The sequence below is a fragment of the Clavelina lepadiformis genome, chromosome 8 (assembly GCF_947623445.1).
Source record: "Clavelina lepadiformis chromosome 8, kaClaLepa1.1, whole genome shotgun sequence".
Taxonomy (NCBI): Eukaryota; Metazoa; Chordata; class Ascidiacea; order Aplousobranchia; family Clavelinidae; genus Clavelina; species Clavelina lepadiformis.
The window spans coordinates 17526809-17544721 of record NC_135247.1 but is presented as its reverse complement, the minus strand read 5'-3'; the positions used below and the strand labels follow the sequence as shown (position 1 = coordinate 17544721).

At 36.6% G+C, this 17913-nt stretch overlaps 1 protein-coding gene across 1 annotated transcript; it reads right to left on the bottom strand.

The window, feature by feature from the left end:
* Nucleotides 1–32: 32 nt before the first annotated feature.
* Nucleotides 33–14103, bottom strand: LOC143469874 (serine/threonine-protein kinase N2-like). Its single transcript, XM_076967740.1, has 21 exons — nucleotides 10679–14103; nucleotides 10020–10173; nucleotides 8191–8339; nucleotides 7754–7892; nucleotides 7076–7227; nucleotides 6728–6959; nucleotides 5924–6106; nucleotides 5614–5723; nucleotides 5271–5414; nucleotides 4774–4846; nucleotides 4496–4694; nucleotides 3998–4186; nucleotides 3843–3912; nucleotides 3496–3662; nucleotides 3207–3356; nucleotides 2739–2915; nucleotides 2214–2353; nucleotides 1926–2068; nucleotides 1594–1782; nucleotides 1329–1388; nucleotides 33–1113 (listed from the first exon to the last, which is right to left on the bottom strand). Exons 1-21 carry the CDS (start codon nucleotides 10808–10810, stop codon nucleotides 967–969), a joined length of 3099 nt encoding a protein of 1032 aa, XP_076823855.1. The 5' UTR covers nucleotides 10811–14103; the 3' UTR covers nucleotides 33–966.
* Between the last annotated feature and the right edge of the window lie 3810 nt (nucleotides 14104–17913).

Below are 17913 nucleotides of genomic sequence, written 5' to 3'. Positions count from 1 at the left end.
GAAAGAGCTGGTAGCACAGAATCCTACACAGATGCTATCTTAATATTTATTTATGCATTAGTTGGTTTGGGAACACAATAAAATTATTACTCCGAAATGAACACTAAAGAAATAAGGCGCGACGGCCGAAATAGTGTCTATGCAATTGTAGCAATACAAGGAAAAGATATATAGGTCTAACAATCACTTTCGGAACTGACACCAGTTGAGTGCAAGCAACGCAGCTTTCGCTCAAGACCGCAATAACGTGTATTAATTACTCAAGTAAGGGCACTCATTAAAGTTTTGTTGGATTTTGAGGGTATTTAATATATTATGTTCGAGTACCGGGACATATGAAAAACAACACGAGTAATAACGCGTATAAGATGGAAACCAGACTTAATAGTTCAAAGATAGGCACTATAGTTAAATATATGGTTCATTGGTCCTTCTCTACATCTACGAAATTTCAACGTTAAAATGGACAAGCGTCAAGTTACAAATGGGCAAAACATTAGAAGGCGTTCTACTGCTAACTTTACACAACAACTGCTCAAAAACTGGCAGTCAATGGGAAAATACAAAGAAAAAAATAACTAGCGCAAGATGGGCAGCAAACAAGTGTCTTGAAATCGTAGGGAACACGCCCGCAAGACAGCAATATACGCATATATTCCTATGATTAATTACTATAAGGCACACGCACAAGTAAATAGTGGGATTGAGCCTATGATGACGTCACAATTGTTTCCGTACACATACGTCATTGATTGGAAAAAGTGAAGGAGAAATCTTGGTCGTTCGTCTCACAATGCAGATAGAAAACGTCTTTGGTCAAGCTTGGACTGGTATTGGAAAAAAATCGCCCTTGACTCCGGCAAGGCGATAGCCGTGAACGTCATTTGATTCCTAAACTACGTCACAATCATGCATGACGTCACAATATTTCTATGGCAACCAGTAACACAAGGGCTAGTAATTAGTTCAATGAAAGTCGGCAACGTAATCAAAACCAGCGAACTGGCGTTGCTCCTCGCGCGTCAGTGTGCGGTTGTTTTCGTGCGGGGGCGTAAGGATGGGCTTTTCGTCGGTGAATTCCCTATCGAAGTTGCTGACGTCTGTTGCAGAACGCTGTGAGGTAATAAAAGGGATGATTGTGAGTTCCGTGCCGTTGAAGCAATATTAACCAAAAGCACAAAGCCGTGAGCTGATGCAAATTACTTGGATTCATTTAAACTACCGGTATGTGACTGATTATCATGGATGTAGGGGAACTAATTGTCAGTGTACTCGTATCTTTAGCGTTTCAGCTAAGCCCTGACGTCACATACTCTCTGTATACTTACAATCGTTGGCACGAATTGAGGAGTGATCTTTCTCGCGAGCAAGTCATCCCAATTAAGTTTCTGCAAAAAGGAAAAAATTAAAGGTTTTACTTCATGGAGTGAACTCCAGCACAGTTTGTATGTTTAGAATAAATCAACATGAAAATGGTACTCAAACAAATATAACAAAATTAACAATTAACCAACAAGATATTGTACAACTAATTAATTAACCAACTGTTGTAAGTAAAACAATAGATATAAGCACGCCACCGCAAACTGGTACCTTGAAGAAGGGTTGTCTCTTTACATCCTCGGCATCTTTCTCACTCGCTCCGAGACGTCGCTCCGGATTCCTCCTGAGGAGTCTTCTCATGATTGAGATCGCATCGGTGGAAAGGAATCTTGGATATCGGACCTCGTCGTTCACGATCGAATCGAAGACTTCCTCCTCGTCGTCGCCAGGAAATGGAGACTGCGAGCACGCAATAATGACGTCATAATCAAATCATCAAAACTATGCCGATGACATTGCACCTTAACTTTCATTAAGATGACGTCATCAACAAGTGACATCACCAACACAAATAAATAACAAATTGCTGGTCACATATTCACCTCTCCGACCAACATCTCAAAAATGAGGACCCCAAGGCCCCACCAGTCGACAGCGCGAGTGTAAGAGGTTTCGGTGAGGACCTCTGGAGCCAAAAACTCCGGGGTTCCACAGAAAGTACCGGTTCGTTCTCCGTAACCCATTCCTGCAACAAAACCCCACTGTGAGATATCGGTGTATCAGGATCAAGCGCGTTGGAAATAGTCATTAGCGGTTGTTACCTACAATTTCCTTATTTCGGTAAAACGAGACCGAAGTCAACTATACAGTAGCAGCAGTAGCCACATTACCTTCCTTGCAAAGACCAAAGTCGGCAATTTTTAAGTAACCATCCTTGTCAAGTAGAAGATTGTCAAGCTTAAGGTCCCTATAGACGATTTTATTATCATGCAGGTACTGCAGTCCAAGCACAACACAGCCAGTGTAAAACCTGTCAAAGGAATCGTTGGATAATTAGTTAATTACGTTACATACTTTTCGTGGTTCTAGGTCGATTCAACCCAGGACGACCCGACCAACACACGTCGGTTGAATTGTGCTGGGCTCAATCGTCATGAGTCGAATTGACTGACCACCAATTGTGGTGGATTCCGACAGAAATCTAAGCTATCAACGCATTTCGGATACTTGTGAAAATTTAATAAATCGAAACGATTCACAGCATTCTCAGTATGAACAGTATTCTCAGTATGAACAGTATTCTCAGTATGAACAGTATTCTCAGTATGAACAGTATTCACAGTATGAACAGTATTCTCAGTATGAACAGTATTCTCAGAAAAATTAGAAAACTTTTACAACTCTACGTTACTTACACTGTGCGGGGTTCAGTAAACACGTCAGTATGAATGTGCAGCATGAGGTCTCCGCCGCTGGCGTATTCAGTCACGAAACAAACGTGCTGCGGGGTTTGGAAGCAAGCGTACAAATTGACCAGAAACGGGTGTTGCACTTTGGTCGCGCACTCAAAGATTCTCCTTTCTACCAGCAAGCTGCGACCGAAATCACATCAACTACTTATTTGTGCACCTTTTGGTGGAAATAGAACACTTAACCCGTTTTCATGATCAGCGTTTATGTATGTAGCGGATAATAGTTGATGCTGCTGTAGTTTTGGCAAAATATTAAAACAAATCGATTGCTACCCATGGTTGACGAGGACAATATTGGTGGTAAATTTCCGTTGAAAACGACGCAAATTAAACTTTGTGCTCGGCGACTTTAAAAATCAGCAGAAATAAAATAAAACTCGCACAAACATAGAAATATCTCGCGTAAGTCACCTGTCAATCTCGTCACGTGCTACAATGTCACCCTTCTTGAGAGCCTTGATGGCGTACATCTTATTCGAGCGCTTATGCTGCATGAGGAGAACCTTGCCGAAGTGACCACGGCCTAACACGGCTACTGGCCGGAAATCATTCATTGTTATTCTAAAAAGTGAAAGCCGCCATAAAGTTATTAACACGCAGTTTACATGAACAATTGTGTACAGTGTGTAGCGACACGATTGGCAAACGGATGAATCTAATTCTTCGAACACACGCTATAAGTTATTGATCAATCGCTCACGCTGCTTTTTCACGGTCACCGGGCTTCTGTGGGGTTGTTGTTCTCCGGTGGGGCTTCGGTGGCGACGATGGGGGGTTCCACTGCAGGAAGGAAGTTTTCGTTGACGATGCAGCGTGACGGGGGGCAGGGACGGGCTTTTCAGCAACTTGCATGTCTATCATTTTTTCCTGAAGTGTAAATTAAATTGGTCAGAATTAGTTCTTTGAGTCTTCTATCAGAATATTGTCAGTCAGAGTGAGAAATATTTTGCCCGAGTTCTTCTATGCTTGCATAATAATCATTAATTGCGACAACACGTAGTTTGCAATATACGTAGTTGAATAAGCTAAGTTGAGTTAAGAACTCACATTTAGATTTTCATCTGACATTTGCTGGTGAATAGCATGCTTATATGATGGTCGGGAAGTGGTGATGGGCCTGCAATAAAATCCAAATCGATTTTATTAAATTCTAAAATGTTTAGCTTCTGCAAAGTTAATAAAATTGGAGTAAAAAGACGAACCTGTCAGCCGACAAGTCTTCTGATGAGTTTTTTGAGTTGTATTTGTTCGATCCAGGAACGTTCCATGTTGGCTCACGACTCGGTTTGTTTGTTGCTGGGGCTTCCCCACGACTGGAACGACGCTCCTTGCTCACTGGGGCTGGCTCCTGGAATTCCAATTTCTGCTTCGCGGACTCGTTTGCTGTCTTGCTGCAGGGGACATGAAAGTTTTACATCACTTTGTTATAAGGTTGAAAGCGATTACAATCAGATTTGATGTATGTTGTAAACAAACATTTGCTTGACTAATCTCCAGCATCGTAAACTTAGTTCCAATATCATACGGTAATAATCCTGCACAACACTCACCAGCAGTCAACGATAACATTTCACAGCAACAAGTACAAGCAATAAATCAATACGCAATATACCACTATGGAAATATCAATATCATTAATAAAAAATATTTATGGTAATTATAGTAGATAACAATAAAGCTATTTACACTTGACCCCGCACCTTTTCTGGGGGGTGGCATGGTCAGAAATTTGATCGAAATCTTGAGAAGGAGGCCGCCCAGTTGAGGACATGCGAGTCCCACTCGATGCCTGCGGACTGAATGTGTCCGGGACATTACACGACTGCGGGATAGCTTTAATAAGTCTGCCCCAAGTGGCGATATTTATGTCAAGTTGTGGCGCTCGTAGGAAGCTCTTGCCTTGAAATACATAGGTCGAGGTAGTTCGGTTTTAGAGCTGAAGTACTTGGTAATGACGAGTAAATATTTTTCAACCTACCTTTGTTCCTGAAGATTTTCCTTTGTCTTTGTAATTTTGGCTTGCGTTCAATCTTGGGGTTACTGAAGGTCACCTTCAAGGTCAAAGACATGATTACAATATAAAAATTACTTTTGAAATAAAAAAAATGAATCCTTGTAAATGCTTAATCTAAGGCTAAATTCTCTTCTATGAAATACACCATCATTATTATTACCATCCATTATTATGATAAAGCAACTCCCATTTGACCACCAAGCTGTGTTTAACAAGCTTTATCAGCAGTTTTTTAATCCGTTAAAATAGTCACATTTGCAAAAACACCACATTTTTTTAATCTATCACAGCAGAAACAAGGTGAATGCAGAATAATAATGGAATGTTTGGAAGGTCAGCATTAATAACCACTGACCCAAAACTTGACCCTAAAATTTGTGAATAAATTTAAAGAAATCGATAAACAATAAAATTAACGTGCTCTTATGTGGCAGAGAAAATGCCAAGCAAAGCAAAAATACCTCAACAAAGAGGATTCCTTTTGGCTCCAGCTGTAGGGCAAGGCCGTGGCGTTTATTATCAAGAAAATCTTCAAGACGCAAAAATTTGACGGCGGCCATAGCCCGCCAATCTTTCCAATAAACTGTGACCTCAAGCTCTCGTGACTGAAAGCAGAATTTTGTAAATCATCATTGAAACGACATGACCCATAATAGCAGTCACAGATTTTGTATAACTTAATGTTGTTACAATGTCAAAATGTCCTGAAATACTCTGTCAGAAGTGACATTTAATAAAGGTTATCTCAAACCTAATCAACGCTATTATGTGCTAAGAATGTGAAAATGTTGATTTTAAAGATACCCGCTCAACGTCGGTTGTGAATTGCTGACTCCAACACTGGGGACCACAAATCCTCCATTGAGTCTGTCCAATCTCAACATTATCAAGCTTAAGCACAGCGCTCACTTCGGCTGAGGAGAAAGATAAATAAATTGAATTGTAGCCCAACGCACAACTAATAATTTTTAATTGATGCTAGCATGGATATAAGAATATAATTTTCACAGGAGTACAAGTTACTGTATAAGTTCCATTAGTTGTGAAAGTATCAAAAAACTATACAGAAATAACACAACAAGATAATGTGAGCTACCATATGAACATGACATACTTGAGAGGTCATCGGGCTTCACGTTGTATTTGTTGCTTTTACCGTGAAAACTTCGACTGGCTCCTCTCCACGGAGTTCTGTTTTCAGGACTCCCAGCAGGGAGCTGGACTGTGGCATTCCTTGAGCGACCGGGAACAGTTTCAAGAAGATCTTGACAACCAATCAAGCGCACCTCTAACTTCCCTGCAAATAACGACAAGTTTAAATTTTACCTCTGAACCTCCAAACCAGGAACACTCGATTGAACTGTGAATGATAGGCAATGAACTAACAATCCTGTTCAATAACATAACTAATAACAAGCTGTACATCTCAAGTAAATACACTAAAGCCAGAGTAGATGTTGTTTTCCAAGGAGTAACTTGTACTACATGTTCTATGGTCTCAATTATTTCAATTATTCAATTTCAATTATTACAGTTCCCAGCAGTCTAACCTCATATTCACTGGGTACGAAAGTTGTTCATTTAGTGTATGGGCCTGCATCCATTCTATTGAGAATGAGTATGTATTTAGTCCTTACAGAAACATTTCAAATTAAATTTTTCCAACTAATCTGGCTCTAGTATTTCTACTTTGAATTACTCGATCTTCCCAACATTTTGCTCACAAGTTACACAGCTTTTGAACTTAACACAGCTAAAAACTCTAACGCAGATAGGATTGATTAGATCATGTACTACATGCATGGATTCGACCCACACATGACATACGTCTGTGAAGCAAAAAGCAGCTTCACTTTAGGTTGTTGACAATCAGCTGGTTTGTTTAAGAGTCAACACAATGAATAACGAGTGTGTTCACCTGTCAACTCGGCAGGTTTTGGAATGGTGTCGTATTTATAAAGCTGAGCAGCTCCTGTTTTGGGCTGACCATTCGCATCAGACTGTTTGTAGTGAGTTGGTGAGAGTATACTAAGTTCTTGTTCTAATTCTTGTCGGCCGCGAGAACCACTGGGAAGATCTCCTGATCGAAGTTCTAACGCAAGTTTCAGTAGATCCAACTTGTGCGAAGATTCCTGAAGTTTTTCCTGCACCTGTTTATGATTGAAAAAGTTCCTGGTGATAAATGAAGCTCCGTGAAATGTTGATACTTTTGCATTATGCTGCGGAAATTTGAATTTAAAGCTAAACGTCATGTATGGTACATCACCTCTTGAAGGGCTTTTTTATCGGCTTGCTTTCCAGCCATTCCAAGCATCTTCACAACGTTCTTGGAGCCTTCAACAATGGCAGCTTCAATTTTAATGTGATGTCTAATCACGGCTATTCTCAGGGCCAGTGCGTCGCGTATGTCACCTGGAGCTAAAAGATGAATTATATGTAATGTGAGTTCCATGTCAGTGCTCATAAAACAAAATTACAAACCTGAGCAGTTGAAATGATGCAACAAAATTATCACCGCGCTTTAGTTTAATAAAAATAAAACAAAGCACCACTTATTAATACTGCTGGAAAGAAAATCATGTAAACGTTTGTTAAAACAAATGTTCTAGTAGATAATTTAGCACCAAAGCTATTTTGCCTTACACTAAAAATGTTCGTATGTTACAAACAGGATCGCATAAGGCCGGGTAGTATATGAATTGTTATCAGGGTACATACATATACACTTTCATTATTAACCTCCCTAAACTTAATATGTACAGAAAGAATATGCTTATTTCCAACTTGCGTATCAACTGCACCACAAACAAACAAAATAAAACCATGCCTATGTTTGCTTTGGGTAAACACAAGTTGCCTATTTAAACCACTAATCAATAAAAATAATATATAGCAAAGGAAAACTGTTTCATCAATTGAGCCCAAATAGCACAAATATCCTTACATTTGTCACCAGCTTGTGCTGTGGTGTCTGAGCTCCGAACAGGATGATTTTTAAGCTGTAATATTTGCATCCGGATCACTTCTATCTTATTTTTACTTTCACATAGCATTTGCTCAGCTGTTGCAATCAGTTTTCGATCCTGAAAGGTAAACATATGACCACATAAGTATCACATAATAATAATAGCAAACTAATTAAGTTGGACACTGTTTCACCAAAATACTTTTAAATGCTATCTAAAATACAAAATTTAGAATTTCTGCTTAAAAAAGTAACTTTTGATAACCAGTAGATTTGTAACCTGTATATAGTAAAGGTTGTAAAAAACTTAATCTTCTAGTTGGGAATATATTACAAAACCAAAAATTGTACTGTCAACTGTTCCATTATTTTTCGGTAATAGAAGGGCCAGGAATATTTAAATTTGGGCCATTCACCTTGCTGTGTCCAGCATTGTATGATTTCATCATGTTCTCGGCACCCTGCTTCACCATCATTTCAATGCGAAGCTGTTTTTCCAAGCCTGCAATACGCAAGTCTACAGGTGCGTTGTTGCTGTCGAAAACTTGAGGGGCGGCCGCAGTGTCTAAGAATAGAAAACAAAAACATTGCGATCAACGCAAGACCAGGAAGGAAAGCTTGTTGACACTGTTTTCTTGACATGCATAAGATCATGTTTTAAAACATACCGTATATATATACAGCACACATAAACAACCTAGAATGCAGCATACAGGAACTGATTATTGTTAACAAAAGCTATTGTCTGAAAACAAAAATTTACAAGTGTATAACGAGAGTGTTTTAAATTAATTATTTAACAGTTGTCATAAATATATATATCTGAAAAAAAATGGGGGGATATTAAATTGATTATTCCTTGAAAAAGTTATCAAAAGAAAAACGACATACTTTAATGTAATCAGAGTGAAGTTAATGTCGATATAGCAAGTTTTTCTTATGTTAACACCTCTCAGGAAATTAAATAAGTGCCGATACGCACAATTTCCAGTAATGTCATTACAGGTGAACTTACAATAAGGTCAAAAATAGTAATTCTGTTGAAATTCTGCAAAAAATGTTGTGCCAATACAGTATGATTAAACTGTCGATCAATAGGTGACTTAGACTACTCTATTTTAAGTTATGGACATTAACAACCGATTATGACTAACGACAAATCTTAAAGTATACCTTAATGCAGTACGCTGTGGTGGTCATAAAATTATAAATAGCAAATGCTATATTCATTTACAGCATTTATACCATACAAACTTTATCAGAACCATCTTTGTAATAATTGAGGTAAAAAGTTCATTGTATAGCCTACAGCGTGAGTTACTTAACATCACCACCTTGGAACCAGACCTTTATGGTTATAATCACCAAAGCTGTTGTTGATTAGACTGGGGTCAATAGGATCAGCCCAAAACACTCATTGAAAACATAATTTGGTCATTTGCAGCTCTGCTACATGTGATATGCCAAGATGTTAAACTTAGTCAGCGGTTTAACTACTACAAGAAAGAAAACGATTGATCATCGTACGGACTGACGTTAACTGTCACATGTCACAGTAAACTCACATCACCACTCACCAGGCAGAAAGAACATAGTTAGAAAAGGTAAAACACAACAGCACATATGAATTTAAGGACTAAAAAGTAACATCCATGAAACTATACACACAATGCTCAAATGCAGTGATGTCTAGCGCAAAGAAAAAAACTTGAAAAAAGATGAAAATTGATTATAATATCTACAGTTTGGTCTGAACTAAACAGAGATTTTCATTTGAAAATATTTGGTATCAAAACGGTTATAAAAAGAGAAAGGAAGGAAAAAGAAAAAGAAGGAAATATTATCCTTTGGTTGCATTAAACGGCAAGTTTTGAATAGACCTATTCAAAATTTTCACATGTAGATAAAATTAAAGCATAAGACCATTTTCTATACAACAAATGTCTTATTATACATTGAATACACACAATCATCACACAATTTAAAAACCAATCAAATCCTTCATGGGTTATTGTATAGCAAAATGACTATAACGTACAATTACATAGAATACATAAATAACCAAACTAAAATTTTTTTGGGAAGTAGTTTATACAATGATGCATTTATATATGTATAGTGGCTTACTTATACTTAACTTGACATACAAAATATCCTTATTTACCCCATATCCATCACAGCCAACCAAACTGTCAACATAATATCTAATCAATCTGTGAATAATGTAGAAATATAAACTACGTGCCTCCTGAGCTTGCATCAGTTTGATGATCATCAATAGATCTTGTGATTTGGGCTGCATCCAGTTCCCTTAGTTCCTGGTGAAGATCGTCGAGTTGCCGGTTGGAAATTCGGAGCATATTTTCAAGCGAAGCGAGTTGCTTTTTATCTGTTGTCGCCTAAATAACAAACCAAGGAACAAAAAGTTTCTCTTCAACAACCAAAAAACAGGAGTTACTGGAATGCACATGTTTTATATTTTGCACTATCTTTGGACCACTTTTTCACCCATTATTATGGTATAAAAATTATTATGTATATATATATATATATACAGTATGTGTATACTTGTATATATTATGCATATGAGAAGCATGTCTAGAACGCCTTCATTTAGAACCTCTGCAAAGTATTCTTAACCCATATATATAAAAATGAGCCTATATGATTAGATGATTTTGTTTACAGTTAGTAACACAGGAACCAGTCACAGGTCAATACAATAGACTATTTCTTACAACATACAGTGAAAGACATAGGCTACTGTACTATCATCTAAGCAGACATACATATACAGTACTGTTGTTTTTATTGCAAAAAACAGTAAACATAAGAATAAAAGTGTATAATGCTACAGCACGAAATCAAAACATGCTAAAAAAGTAATAAATCTATAATCTTTACCTTAAGCATGTTTTCGATTCCCTCTTTAACACGAAACTCTTTTCGAATGTCGCGCCTAATCTCTTCTTTCACTTTCTCCAGGCGATTCTGGATCCGGGGATCTTCAACGTCGATGTTATCCACGTCCGACATCGTGATTTTAGTGGCGGAAAATCACTACCGTTACACAATTCTGAAGCAGTGCACTGATATGCTAAAATACCAAACAGACTCAGAAAAAAAACTTGATCCTGAAAAATGTGAAGTGCCTGTTATAAACGTTCAACACAATGCATTAAATTAAGAACAACAACGATTAATTTTAAAAACAGGCATTAATATTACAGTACCATATTTATCGATTAGTTGAAATGCAAACACCATTGTTCTTGCAACAAAAATGACATAAGTCGGATATAATTTTTAAATGGATGAGAAAGCTGACATGATAAACTCTTTTCTGAAATGATTGACATGGTGAAAAAGTACACAAAAGAAGGAAAATGCAAATATTGACTTTAAAAGCACAACCCATCTTTAAACCAGAGTTAGCAAATACGCAGAAGATGTCACATTACAAGTGCAAAAGACGCCCCTTATGTATTTATGGTATATATATATATACCTATGATTTACAAGCCATTTTGATACACGCCCGACTCACCATATTTCTTCGACTTTTTGAAAGATAACTGGCTGTATCTCAAGGCTGTTCTGCACAACTAGTTTAATATTCTCAATAAATTTAGCAAGAAAATATATATTATATAGAGCAGTTATGTTCTATCACTATTCTTAGCCCAATTAAAGATTTTGTAGACTGTAGGCTACACACAATATTATTAAGAGTGTACGGAGAGGATGATTATTCAGGTTCGTGCGAATCCGAATATCAGAAAGGTTGATATGAACTAATCCCGAATCTATTGGTATCAGCACCAAACGATAAAAAATTTTCAAAAAGTTGCCAAATCTTGACGTGACATTTCTAAAACTTAATGATCAAATGATTTGATTTAGTTTGCTTTGATTTGAAAAGCAAAATCCTTAAGGAAATGACCTTCAGTAAGAGATGTAGATTCTAGTTTAGTTTAGCCAGGAAAACATATCAACATTTCTTACCAATATCGATAAATTTATAAGTAGTCTTGTATTCAGGACTATGGTAGTTAATATTCATGTTCGATCAAATCTTCAATTGAGCCGATATTCGATGAATCTATTCGGGTCTAGGTTCGCATCAGCCCATCACTAAGTATTATGACAACTAACTTATTAACAAACTAACTACGATTTTGATCAACAACAAACGGTTTTTGGACAAACTCTGACTGATCGAAAATGACCAACACATTTGTACCAAGATGATTGTGCAGACCTACTCTTTTAAAACGTATTTTATCATTGTGCACAAAGTTTGTTGGGCAGCCCTCATTAAAAAAGTGACTCCAGCATTTCTGGCACAGAAAAGGGATTTTTGGCTGGACATAGCTGATACAGACTGATTAAAAATATTCATTCTGCTTGCACCATCCAGAAAAACTTCAATCGCGTCTCATCAATTGTTTAAGTCATACCATCGTTTCATCAGTTTTCAATGAGAAATCATGCATGCAAAGACATGAAGCTGGATACATCAGTGTGCACTTCAGACTATTTATCATCCTTGTTGATTTTCAATACTCACTTAACTTGTAGATCAAGCAAGGCAAATTGGGCTGATCACCAGCTTATGTCTAGCAGCAGAAATTGTTATTCTATCAATGTAGTATTCTTTATGCCAAAAAATGTTGTTTCTTCAACAGATAGGAAAATTTTTTTCAGGAAAAAAAATGAAAAATGAAAAAATTTTTGGCAGATCATTATATTTTTAGACAGGGTGTAAAATAATGTGTAACTTAAACAAACACAGTTCATTTTTTTCCCTTTAGAGCTCTATAAGTGAGACAAACTTGATCATTCCGCGGCGTTGGTTTTTATTCTATTCACTAAATATTAACAAACAGATCAGAAATATCATACTGAGATTATTGGCATTTTATGTGATACCAGTACATACTATTTACTCGCACTTACAATATCTTGCGCAAACTTTTGGACAAATACTCTAAAATTGTGCGAACTGCGTGTAAAAACCACAACTTTGATAAATCCTCTGCTCTGGGCAAGCTTTGCAGTCCGGATTCTTTATGGACATAGTTAATTGTCAAGCTTTTAGTGTAGAGAATGTGCACATAATACAGATCAAAATTACAGTCGGGTTCCACTACCATAGAAATTCGCTCTTGCATAATGAAATAAATGAAGTCACAAGTCAGCCCAGTATTTTCAAAATGAACTAAGTTTGCAGCAGCATATGTTAACACAAACACAGCCCATGCATAAGCCAACACACTAAATAAACGCTATACCTTGAAATAGAGAAAATCAGCTAAGAGAAAATTTGTGCAGTCAGCGGGAGCATTTTAAACAGGTTGGATCCTGTATGGAAAGAGCCGTATAGGCTAGTTCAGGAAAATTTACTCTGAAAAAATTAAGGTCTACGTTTTACGCCACGCCAGTCTGCCAATATTAAAAATTTAATTATTTTCCGCCGCAACTAATTCAGGATCATTCCAATAAATAGAGTCAATTCTAAAGCCATTGGCTTTGACCTGCTTATCCGTGCCCTCAACCACAATCAAGTTACAACTGTCAAGAGATGAAATTGAAAAATAATTCACTGCTCTTGGAATCTTTGTAGGTGTGTTTCTTGTGACATTTTGTGAGTTGTGACACCATGCCAGAAAGGCTGAAGCAGATACTTGCGCCAGTGGTGGAACGATACTTGTCCTTTTGAGAGCTTTCCATTTTATTATACAAACTTTCTAAACAGTTGGCTGGATTTCACGAGTCTCCTTTACTTTTGCATTCTCATATATCAGGCCTCAGTATTGAGGAATTATTACATCATAATTTCTTTTCTATTACCTCATAACTCCTTCCCATTCAGAACTTCAAGTCAGAGTGTTAAGGTCAGGAGGTACAAGCAGACAAGAAACCTGATTTTTCCTCTCAAACGTTAACAACGAATAAAGAAATAGACTACTTTAAAACACATAAATTGCTAAAATCGGCGAATAAACCAAACTTTACGCGCTTAAGAATACCGCCGCATAACAGGCTATACAGTACCGGTAATGCAAAGTTTTCAGTAATGCGAATTAAGCTAGGCCTAGTCAGTCTGCTACGATCCTATGATAGTTAAATAGGATGGCGGCGATAGACCTGTCGGCCTCTGCAAGTACAGTACACTTAAAGTCATAAACTTTTTATGATCAATAGATTTGCTGCTACACCTTAAAAAATAAATAAACTCAAATCATCATATATTTCAGTAATTTAAGTTCACATTTCGACTTTACTCGGTTTTCTACACAATCATCAACACATCAAGCCTGTTTTAGCCTAAACTTAGCTTTTTACGCCTACCCTAAAACATTTTATCTGAGTCGATGAACCGTGACTATCGCGTTCCTGTTTGCGTTGTAAATAAATACGCAAAAATTTGCAAACTAATTCGCAGTAAGAAAAAAAAATTTAAATTTAAAATTTTTGAACCATAAATAGAAAACGATTATGACTAAAGTTAATAAATGCCTATTTTTGACGGTTTATTTTCTGTTTTTGTTTCAACTCTTATAAAATTTATACTTTCACTTAGTTACCCTTGCATTAAACTTTCGATGTTTTTATGACGCATTTTCGCGGTTTCCGTCTATCTACCTTTTTACTAAAAATAGTTTATTGAAATAGATCAAGTGCTGTGTCGAAGCAACGATATAAAGAAAGTCCTTTATATCATTGATCGAAGCGATTTATTTTGCGGAATTTTACGGAATCTCTATTGTTTAATAGAAATCCTGTTCCATTAGTATATTTTTGCTTGCATTTTAGGCATAAGAAGATTTTTAAAAGATTCTTTTCATGTTTAAAGGTAGAATTTCAAAAGTACAGGTGAAGTATTGTATTGGTTAGAGGTAGAAAGCGAATTCTTACGTGGTTAATTTGAGAAAACACCTGAACATAGTCATACTTTACCTGGTGCTACAACGCACCCCTTTGCTTCAAGCTACATTGCGCAACAACTATGAATTCGCGGTGATCCAACGTTTGACAAGTTTTTAAAAACGAAACTGAATGTAGAGGGAAAGATTTATAAATCTTGTCCATTCCTTATTGCGCCAACAGGTTGGTGTTTTCACCAAGAACGCCAAGGTTAGGCTTCCTACTTATTAAATAGTGACTTTAAATTTTTTAATAAGATTGCACTGGAAATTTGGCTTTAGAAGAAATATATCTATCCTCGCAATACGTGTAACCTACTTACTTCACAGAAACATAATATGTAACCTGTAACCAAGTTGCCACACATCAATTTACTGTATGTAGCTCTACCGTAGTAAAATTGGAACAGGAATCATCCCTTTTTGATAAGAACCTGTACCAAAACGTATTTGCGTTAGTACATGTAACTTAGTGTTTCATCTGATGTTACTCAGAGTTTAATGATTCTGCCAGGTAAAAAGTCTTGATAAAAAAGTCCTTTTTTATGAATGCCTAGTGTGTTTTAACCAAAGAAAATACATAAAATATCTATTGATAGGAAAACCTATGACAAAAACAACTTATCAACAAAAATAAAAATGCTTACAAATTTGTAAGTAAGCCTAAAAGATTAAACAATGCTACCGGTATTAGATTGGTAGACTAAGCTTGTTTAATAAAATCATGTTTGTCTGTAGCCTAAATCTGCTGCGCTCTTTGTAGAAATCGTTTCCAAAAGGAAAGACACCATGGATGTTCTGAAACGCGGTGAAAACCTCCCCAGCAAATAAGTGTAGTTGTATAAAGTATTGTAACAATTATATTTAACTAGCTTAAAATTTCTGTTAGAATTTTATGAAGCTATAATAAGTCATACAGGTCCAATGAACAGCGGGCATCATACGAGGGTTACAATTTCTGAACTGGCCAAAGAAAACAGCCATGAATACCAGACAATTCGAATCCTACACGTTGATTGCACATGAAAAAAAACGTAATTTCCATAACAAACAATTTTTCATAAATACGGTTTTAGACATATACTCATATACAGCCTAACATGTAGGCCTATATTAAATTGTGAATCTCTGAACCATAGCGTTTAGCCTGAACAAAAAAAGTTGTATTGCCTGAAACCTGGGAGTGGTTTGCCAGTCAATAGGCCTACATGTATAACAACCATAAAACATGAGTCACTATTTTCTAAACTTGCTTCGCCTTTTTCTTTTTGCGAACCAAATTAACCAGCGCCACATACCACGGCACACCATGTACATTTTTGTTTTGCTTTATTTGAGTCATGTTTGGCGAATCATTCTCGTTTGGACGTTCAACGCAAGCTGCCCATTCACCTTTATGCGCCATCTAACGTCAAAGATATTTTAAATCTTCCATCAGTCGTTGTTATTTAAAACGTGGCTATGTACAAGGTGTAGACTGGAGAACGTGTTGACTGTAGAATTTAGGCCACAATATGCTAGTGTTACGCGACACTTGCCATTGTTTTCGAGACAGTTTTAATAAAATCTTTAAATGGTATTTTTTAAGTATGACAGGTGTTATGGCGCCACGCGGATATTTGCAGGTAGTGACTCCAGTAACGTTCCTTATCTCATGGGTGTCTTATATACAGAATGTCGGCTGTTTTAAATGCAATAAAATTTGAAAGGTTTAGTTTAGTTCAGTTGTAGCAGCTAAAATTGCTATAATTACACGGGCCAAGCTCATAAATACTTATGAGTAGAGCGATTATTTTTTGACCTTAAAATTGAAAATTTTGACAACTTTGGACATTAAAAAACTTTTTTTGACAAATTTTGACGTATGAAGAACTCAAGTAGTTAAATTAAGCATTATTGTACAAAAAGTACATGTAAATCCAAGTTTTGTTGGCATGCGTAGGCCTATTTGATGTTTTTGGCATTTCGAAAAATCACAAACAGCTAGAATACAACAGAATACAAAATAAGTGGCAACGTTGTAGCCAAATGTGGCTGTAGGTTAATCTAACTAAAACGAAAACATGTGCGAAAATCTAACAGAAGGGCAAAAATCTGAACATAGACCTAGCCTATTCTGAAAAGGGAAATGAGCTAATTACAAATCAGTGCCAAAAAACTGCAGCTAAGACACAACAAAAACTGTTCAATACATTTGTCTAAACTAAAGATACATGAAGTAGCTAAAACAAAACCGAAGCAAGAGCTGCACCTAACAATAGAGCGGCCGCAAAATGACTTCGGACCTACCAAAAATCTTACACATTTTGAGGTGTGTTGAGCATCACACCATATCAACACAATTATTTCACTTAATGGTTTATGATTCACAATAAGTAGACAATGGGCCATTTACAACAGTATAAAGTAGGCTACAAAGCGTAAAATGTAAAATGAAAAGTTCACTGACAGTGCAACCTCTTCGACACCACGACAATGCAGTTTGTAAACAATTTTGACAATTTTTGACCTAACGCTATAAATTTTGACCAATTTTTGAATTTTTTTGACAAGTCAAAAAATAATCGCCCTACTTTTGAGATACAATTCTAAGATATCGCCGACCCTGTTGAGATCTTCGTCGTGTGCTTAGGTGCTTATCATCGAATCCACTCTGCCGGCAGTTTATGAACTTTATGCAAAATTTAAACATAAACATATCGCATTTTATAGCTTAATGTCTAAAAATGTTCATCGCTAAAATGCCGCAAATTTTTAAATCCTCGAGAAATAAAAACCAATATTGTTAAACAATAAGTTTTTGCAAGCTCTACATCAGTTTTGATCAGTGACGTAATCGAAAAAGCTTGTATCCTAACCTGAAAGAAAAAAATTTTTTAAAGTACCATTTGAACAAAATGATTAACTGGAAATTGTTTTTGTAGCGAGAATAAACAAAACTAACGTTAATGTAAGGTTTTTTTGATCTATTCGCCTTTGAAATTAGATCGGGTTTTTGTTGGATAAGTCAGAGAAGTAATCATCCATAAAATCCCATCATTAAATACAAAACGTCAGGAGTTATCGAAAACTCTCATCTGATCATGTAACGGTCCATTCTTTCCACCCCCAACCGAAGGTATAAGGTAACCTGGGGCGTTTGTATGTCGCGGTGGGGTCGCGTGCCGTTTAAAGAGGATCCCACAACAAACGTATACTTTTGGTCACGTC

Coding starts and splice junctions, on each gene's coding strand:
- LOC143469874 (XM_076967740.1), bottom strand. CDS start 10,810: ATGTCGGACGTGGATAACATCGACGTTGAAGATCCCCGGATCCAGAAT. Junction 6,107..6,727: donor AAAACCTGCCGAGTTGACAG/GTGAACACACTC, acceptor CGTTATTTGCAG/GGAAGTTAGAGGTGCGCTTG. Junction 3,663..3,842: donor TGTCAGATGAAAATCTAAAT/GTGAGTTCTTAA, acceptor TTTACACTTCAG/GAAAAAATGATAGACATGCA.